Source organism: Elephantulus edwardii, unplaced genomic scaffold, assembly GCF_000299155.1.
Source record: "Elephantulus edwardii isolate Elephantulus edwardi_28Jun2011 unplaced genomic scaffold, EleEdw1.0 scaffold00005, whole genome shotgun sequence".
In the NCBI taxonomy this organism is placed as follows: domain Eukaryota; kingdom Metazoa; phylum Chordata; class Mammalia; order Macroscelidea; family Macroscelididae; genus Elephantulus; species Elephantulus edwardii.
The window spans coordinates 35,244,940-35,253,583 of record NW_006399755.1 but is presented as its reverse complement, the minus strand read 5'-3'; the positions used below and the strand labels follow the sequence as shown (position 1 = coordinate 35,253,583).

Genomic DNA, 8,644 nt, shown 5'->3' with positions numbered 1-8,644 from the left:
AAATTTTCTGTTTAGCTCTTTGATTTCTTGGTTTCTTCCTTTAGCTTTGGCTTCTCGGCGCTCTAATGCAATATTCAGAGTCTCATCTGACATCCATCTTGGTCTTTTCTTCTTTTTCATCCTTTGTAATGATCTTTTGCATTCTTCATGGATTATTTTCTTGATATTCTCCCAGAGCTCATTTGGTCTACGCTCGTTGGTGCTTAAGGCCTCAAACCTGTTCCTGAGGGGTTTTGAAATTTGAGTGGGACAGACTTAAGATCAAGTTTTGGTTCTCGTGGACTTGACTTAATTTTCCTCAACTTCAGCTTGAACTTGCATATGAGTAGTTGGTGGTCTGTCCCACAATCAGCACCCTGTCTGGTTTTCACTGCTGATACTGAGCTTCTCCACTGAATCTTTCCACAAATGTAATAGATTTGATTCCTATGCATACCATCAAGTGAAATCCATGTGTTTAGCCTGCGTTTATGTTTCTTATAAAAGGTATTTGCAATGAATAAATCATTGAATGTGCAGAACTCTATCATTCTATCTTAACTTAATGCATACAGTCTGAAGTAGAGAATTGTAGCTCTGGTGGTGTAGCCTGTAAGGCGTTGTGCTGCTGACCCAAAAACTGAACCTCTCTGATGGTTTGGTTCCCCCAGTGGCTCCTGGGAAGAAAGATGGGCAGTCGTCTTCAGTGACATTTATAGTCTCAGCAGCCCAGTGGAAGGTCAGCTCTGAGCTGGTTCTGACTCAACAGCAATGACACTGTTTTGCCTTTTTTTTTAAAAAAAGTTACTTTGGAAATAGGTACTATCATTTTCATCATTTAAAAGACAGGCAAGCTCTAATGTGATTTATAGCCTCCAGAAAACTCTCTACAGGGTCAGCTGTGAGTCAGTTCTGACTGGACAGCCATGAGCGAGTGAGTAGACAGGTTTAGTAACTGCTCCCAGATGTCTCTAGCGTGGATCGTGGTGATAAAACGAAGAAGGTGAGACTCACGAGTTGCCACCAAGCCAGTTGTCTCCAGAGCTGGTATTAATTACTACTGGGTTAATCTGCTTTTCAAAGTTATGAAGGGTGGGGGGAAACCCCAGCTGACAAAACTATAGATAATATGATTCTCTATTTTGCAAAAGTAGGTGTTACTACTTGTATGTGTTTTAGTATTTTACAACTTTATTTATAAATTTTATCTCGATGCAACGTCATAGAAATGACGTTTTTCTGTCTCTCCTGTAATGATCTCTTTTCCTCTAGTGATGTTTTAAACTTTGAATTTTGTACATTTTGAGGATTTTCCCCTAATAACCATGTAATCATTATATAGAGAGCTCGGGGGAGGGGGGGGCAAAGAGTTGCATTGCGAGCCCAAAGGCAAGCAGTTCAAATTCACCAGGTGCTTTAAGGGAGCAATATGAACAGTCTCCTCCCGGGTGACTCACTGCCTCTGAAAACTCTTGGGAGGATCAGCTATGACTCGGTTGCAAGTTGGTGGCAGTTAACAACATCCACCAATAATTATTATATAATCACGAACTAATGGCTTTAAAAATGTTGTCTATTTCAGATTGTGTTTTCTTTCTTGAAGTGGATAGATCATATTTTAGTACTCATTTTGAACTCTCCGTCAGGTTGAATTCCACTGCCTGATAGTTGCCAAGCCAAATGAGGTCCTGAGTTAACATAATTCTTTCTCTCTCTCTCTCAGTTAACAGGAGTGTTAAAGAATTTTAGAGCAGAGAGGAATCATAGACAACTGTCATTTCACTTCTCAGATAAGAGACCTGAAGCTAAAATAGATGTAACTCACTTACCAAAGACAAAGACTCCCAACAAGATAGATTGCTGCAGCGATTGTAATAGTGACTTGATGACAAAGGGTTTTTATTCAGTTACTGAAGGGCGGTTTGGCTTTGGAAAGGTCCCTTGGGATTAAACTCAGCACAGTGACTCATTGCTGTCAAGTATGAATGAACTCGTAGTTGACCCTCCAGAGGGTTTTCAGAGGCTATACATAGCATGAGAGGAGCTTGCCCATTGTTCTCCGGTGCAGTAGCTGGTGTGTTAGAATCAAATTACTTTGGACTGGCAGTACAACTCCTTACCTTCTAGGTGACCAGAGCTCCTTTCCCTTGAGATTGTTGTTCTTAGGTACCATCGAGTCTAGTATGACTCACAGCGACCCTATGAATCCTGTCCTATCCTGTGCCATCCTCACAATCTTTAGACATACTTGAGACTATTGCTACAATCACTGTCAATCCATCTCATTGAGGCACTTTCTCTCTTTTTCCCCACCTCACCCTTTCCAAGCATGATGTCCCTCTCCAACGAATGGCCTCTCCTAAGAACATGCCCAAAGTATATAACATGAAGCTTTATTATTTTTGCCTCCAAGCAGCACTCTGCCTTCACCTTCTCCAGGAAATATGTTTGTCCTTTTGGCAGTCCATGAGATATTTAATGCTCTTCTCCAACACTGCAGCTCAAAGACATCAGTTCTTCTTCTGTCATTCTTATTGATTGTCCAGCTCTCAGATGCATAGCAAAGAATTGAAAAGACCATGGTCTTAATCAGATGCATCTTGTTGTTATTATGTGTTGTTGAGTTGCTTATGACTCATAGCAACCCTATGTACAACAGCCCTAAACTCTGCTCTGTCCTGTGCCAATCACACTGTCTCTGATACACCCATGCCGATTACCCCAGTCACTGAATCAATCCACCTCATAGAGGGCCTTCCTCTCATGTGCTGTCCCTCCACCCTACCAAGCATGATGTCCCTCTCCAAGGACCAGTCCCTCCTCCTTACAACATGTCCAAAGTATGTTAGACGGAGCCTCAGAATTCTTACCTCCAAGGAGCAGCCCAGTTTAACCCTCTCCAGGATGAATCTGTTTGTTTTCTTAGCAGTCCATGGTACCCTCAGTATTCTTCTCTAGCACCAGAGATTAAAGGAATCAGTGCTCCTTCTATCCTCCTTAGTCATTGTCCAACTCTCTGATGCATAACAAGTGATTGCAAAGACCACGGCCTGTATCAGATGCACTTTAGTCTCCAGAGAGACACCATTACTCTTCAGTACTTTGGAGAGGTCTCTAACAGCAGACTTTCTCATGGCAATACGTCTTTTAATTTTCTGGCTACTGGTGCCAAGAGTGTTGACTGTGGAGCCAAGCAAACTAAAGCTGTGAACAATATCAATCTCTTCACCATCCATCCTGATGCTGCCAACTGGTCCAGTGGTGAGAATCTTTGTCTTCTTGACATTGAACCTCAATCTGTATTGGAGGCTTCAGTCCTTGACCCTCTGCAGGAAGCGCTTCAGGTCCTCCTCAGTTTCAGCAAGCAGGATTATGTCATCTGCATAACGAAGATTGTTGATAGATCTTCTACCAATCCTGATCCCACATTTTTCCTCATAGAGCCCAGCCTCCCGTATAATCTGTTCTGCATACAGGTTGAAAAGGTATGAAGACAGGACACATCCCTGACATTCGCCCTTCCCAATTTTGAACCATGCAGTGTTTCCTTGCTCTGTTCTGATGACTGCCTCTTGGTCCAGGTATAAGTTTCGCATTAGCACGATCAAAGGCAGGGACAACACTGATACAAATGGTTAACTCCACAATAAGGGATATATCTTTCACTTTTTCTGTAAAATGCTGGTCTGTCTGATACTTTTCTAAATCTGAGCATTCAGATTAAGACAGATCAGGAAGAAGGATTGGCCATCCACTTCTGAAATAGCAGGCCTCTGAAAACCCCATGTACAAAGCTATGTAAGAAGCACCTTAGTCCTCAAATAGACATCATTGCTCCTCAATAATTTAGATAGGTTCCCTGACTGCAAGTTTTCTCAGTGCAATATGTCTGCTAGTACCAGGTGTTGAGTGTGGATCCAAGCAAGATGAAGTCTGTGACAGTTTCAGTCTTTTTCTCCATCTATCATGATATTGCCTAGGGTCAAGAAGGGAAAAATTTTGTTTTCTTAGTGTTGAGATGTGATCCATACTCAAGGCTGTATTCTTTGATCTTCTATTCTTTGATCTTCTGCACCAAGTGTTTTAGGTTCTCCTCACTTTGACCAGACAAGGTCATGTGATCTACATAATGTAAGTTATTGATGAGTCTTCCTCTGATCCTGATGCCACATTCATCTAATGAAGAGTCCAGCTTCTTGAATAATTTGCACAGCATATAGATTAAATAGGTATAGAGGGAGGATACAACCCTTATGCACACCTTCCTTAATTTTAAACCGTGTAGTGTTCCCTTGGTCTATTGGCACAGCAGCCTCTTGGTCTAGGTGTTAGTTTCCTAGGAGCACAATTAAGTGTTCTGGGATTCCCATTCTTGTCAATATTAGTTATAATGTGTTTTAATCTACACAGTCAAATGCCTTTGCACAGTCAATAAAGTACAAATACACATTCTTCTGATGTTACTTGCTTTCATCCAGGATCTACCTGACATCAGCAGTGATAACCTGGTTGACATGGCCTCTTCTAAATCCTGTTTGAACTTCTGGAAGCTCTCTGTCTATGCACTCTTCTAGCCTTTTAATTATCTTCAGCAGTATTTTCTTTGTTTGTGATATTAATGATATTGTTTGAGAATTTCCACATTCTGTTGGATAACCTTTCTTGGGAATGAGAATAAATATGGAACCTGACTTGACTGGTGAGCTCATTCAGGGCTGCATTTGTTAACTGAAATAAGTTAATTGGTATCCCATCAATTCTTGGGTACTTACTTTTTGCCACTGCCTTCAGTGCAGCTTGAACATCTTACTTAATATCATTGGCCCTTGATCATATGGTACTTCTTGTAATATTTCAGTGTCAGTCAGTTTTTTGGTACAGTGAATTTGTATATTCCCTCCATCTTCTTTTAATACTTCCTGGGTCCTTCAAGATTTCCCCATAGCATCTTGCAGTGTTGCCGCAACTAGAGGCTTAAATTTGTTATTAATTTCTCTCTACTTGAGAAATGCTAAGTGATTTATTTCCTTTTTATTCTCCAATTCCAGACCTTTGGACATTCTCTTGTAATATTTTGCTTTTTGTTTTCTTCGAACTGCACTTTGAAATCTTCTGTTCAGCTCTTTCACTTCGGCATCTTTTCCTTTTGTTTTGGCTTCTATAGAGAAATTTGCAGGGTCTCTTCTGACATCCAATTTTTTTTTCTTTCTTCTCTATCTTTGTAGTGACCTTTTATTCTCTGCATGGATGATATCCTTGATATCATTTCACAACATGTCTGGTCTTTGATCATTGGAGTGCAATGCTTTACACCTGCTTTCAAGATGACTTTTAAATTCAGGTGGGATAGACTCAAGATCGTATTTTGGGTCTCAGGGACTTGTTTTCCTTTCTTTCAGCCTCAACTTGAACTCCCATAAGAGTGAGTAATTTATTGTCTATTCCACAGTCAGTACCTGGCCTGGTTTTGACTGCTGTTATTGAGCTTCTCCAAGGATTCCTTTTACAGATTTAGTAGATCTGATTTCTGTGCCATTTATCTGGTGAAGTCCATGTGTAAAGTCTCTGTTTGCGTGTTGTTTTTAAAGAAAGTATTTGTGATTAATAAATAATTGAATGTAAAAAATCTGATTTGTCTATATCTAGCCTCATTTCTGTCATCAACTCTGTACGTTCTGACGACCATTCCTTCTTCATTATTTCCCACTTTTTTATTCCAGTCATCAGTTCTCATTAGTGCATCTTGATTCCATACTTAGTCAATTTCAGACTGCAAAATTTGGTAAAAGTCTTCAGTTTCCTCCTCTTTGGTTTTAACTTGGTGTGTATATTTGAATAATATTCAGATTAGCTGGTCTTCCTTGTGTATTGATAACATCCTATCACTTGCAACATTGTACTTAAGTTACAACTTGATATTATCTTTTTAATTGTATGTACAACACTATTCTTCTTCTATTTTTTATTCCTGGCATACCTCTCCACCTCATCTCACCAATGTTGAGAATGTCCATGTTCAAATGCCCATTTCAAATTTCACAACTTTTAGTTTTCCAGCCTTCATACTTCATGCCTTGCATGTTTCAGCTGTTAAAGGAATTTTCCAACTGTTTCTCCTCATTTTGATTGATTTCCATTTGGGCTCTACTTCTAATACTTTATCGATGTTCCTCTATTGCTCATAACGTTTTCAGATGCCTCCTGTTTAAGAAGTAGATGACCAATCCTGCTTCCTAGTCTGTCTTAATCTGGGAGCTGTAGTAAAACCTATCTACTACCACCTATGACCCTTCCTTCATTTGACACACCAGTGATACAGCTTTCATCATCACAGCAACCTGCAGTTTTCCTCAGTACAGACAAATGCTGTTCTAGTGAGAACAATGATAAGGAAGCAAGAATATAGATACTTAAGCTATAAAGTAATTAGCAATAAGCAGATCATTCCTCTAATCCAAAGAGCTGACATATCAGTCCCATAGTTTAGGAGGCTCATCCCAGACTCTAGCTCTAGGGGAAAGCTTTCTCTGGAAGTTCTGGAGGAAGATCCTTGTCTCTGAGTTTCTGCTCCTGAACTGTCTTCTTTTGGCTTAGTGTCTCTGCTCTAACAGTGAATCAGGCATACGACAATCATGGTGCACGGTGCATCTGAAACCAGCGGCTGCATGAGAGGATAGAGCCCTGGGTGGGTGCTCGAGCCTTCCAGCTTAGGTGCACGGCTGGCATAGCAGGATAATGTCCCAGATGAGGGCAGAATTTTGGTGGATACTCAGTGCCACAGATTACAAGTTCTAAACCCTAAAGCCAAGAGAGCCTGGTTGATGTTGAAGGGGAGGTGGGGTCAAAAATGCTTCCTTGAGATTAAGTTTTGGTATTTTCAAAGTTAAGGAGCTCTGGTAGCCTAGTGGTAAGAAGTTGTGCTACAGTACCAAAAGCACATGGTTCAAATCCACCGACTGCCAGCTGTTCCATGGGAGAGGATGGGCAATCTCCTCCTGTGTCATTTACTGCCTCTCAAAACCCTTTGGAGAGTCAGCTATGGGTCAGTTCTGACTCAACGATGCACAACAGCAACAATAATAATCTCAAAGTATAGTCAGAAGGACTTTGGAAAAAATGAGAGGAGTGTAGTGGAAAGAATGTAATTTAGAAATTATCATTTCAGTAGACAGTTTTTCTAAAATAGAAAAAAATGTTCTTTTTTTTTTTTTTTCAGCTCCTGGGCCCACAACAGCAGTGTCCTATATGTCAGTGAAATGTGTGGATACCCATAAAAACCATCACAAGACAAAATGGCTAATGCCTTGGGGAGCCAACCAGTGTGACAAGATCCGAGACTTCAATGAAGCAATTACAAAGGAAATCCAAGCCAATGACATTGTTTTTTCTGTGCACATTCCCCTCCCTTCCATGGAGATGAGTCCTTGGTTCCAATTCATGCTGTTCATCCTCCAGCTGGATATTGCCTTCAGGCTGAACAATCAGATCCGTAAGTGCACAGTCCTCTCACCTCTTCTCTTGTCTTTGGGGATTTGCCATTTTGGGTCTTCTCAGAGCCAGCTGTAATGACAGTAAAAGTGGTCATACTAAGAGCTGACAATTATTGACTATTCGCTACTCACTAGGTACTTTTCTGCTGAACTTGCCTGTACTAACACACTTAATGTTCTGGAAATCCCCAGGGAATAGATCTCATTACTTTGTTTTCTATACCGGAAACTTGGGCATGAATGACGTTGCCCAAAGTCAGAAGGCTAGAGAGTAGAAATGTTAACCCTAAACCCTATCACCTCTTTAGTGAAATTGTAGGGGAATCTTTTATTTGGCAGACATCCCATTATGTTAATGTAATCATTCTTCAATCACAAAATAATGTTTTAGTGTTAACATGTTTTGAATTTGATTTTCCAGGAAGCTCATCTGAATGTTGAGATTTTGAGGGCTTCTGAAAGATTTCTTGTTCCATAAGGTCTCTTCCCACTAGGCTTTGAACAAGGCTGTCACATTTAAAGAAGACCCTTTCAACCTCTTTCCCCTCCTGGGTATCTATCAGTTTCCCCTCCTGGGTATCTTTCAGTGTTGTAGATTGACTGGCAGGTCCTCTGCACATGGGCTGGGAGTTGCCACAGAAGAGGGAAGCTCAGAGCAGAGGTATGTCTGGACACAAAATCTCAGATGTGTGAAGAATGTGGAGCCCCTGTATCACTCCTTATTCCCGGAAAAGTAGCACTTCCACCAATAGTCTGGAAGAGCCTACCTGGTGTGTGTCATCTCAATTGCACCATCAACCATGGCTGAGATGGGAGATTGAAGGAGACTACCATGGCAACCAGTCAGAGATACTAGGAAGTGAAAACATAGAACTACATGCAAACCTAAATTTCTCAAACTGTAGAAAAAGTGTACCTAAAGGTCTCAGAATGAATTGGCTGACACAGAAGAATTTCATGAAATGACATATGAGCAAGAGCCTATTGTGATGAAGGAGGAAGTTCAAATTGCTCTACAGGAATTGGCAAAAAAACAAGGCTCCAGGAGTTGATGACATACCAATTGACATATTTCAACAAACAGACACTGCCCTGGATGTGCTCACTAAGTTAAGCCAGGAAATCTGGAGAACAGCCAGCTGGCCCACTGACTGGAAAAGATCAACATTTGTTCC

The 8,644-nt window shown here is 40.8% G+C and overlaps 1 protein-coding gene across 2 annotated transcripts in view; it reads left to right on the top strand.

Moving 5' to 3' along the window:
- Positions 1-8,644, top strand: part of WLS (wntless Wnt ligand secretion mediator) — a 174,977-nt gene that overhangs the window by 58,315 nt on the left and 108,018 nt on the right. Inside the window, exon 2 of one of the 2 annotated variants that reach the window (XM_006879785.1) lies at positions 7,196-7,468. The exons of the other annotated variant lie outside the window; for it this stretch is intronic. Within the exon in view, the coding sequence (XP_006879847.1) occupies positions 7,196-7,468 (273 nt within the window). The remainder of the gene's footprint in view (positions 1-7,195; positions 7,469-8,644) is intronic. 2 annotated transcript variants of the gene reach the window in all.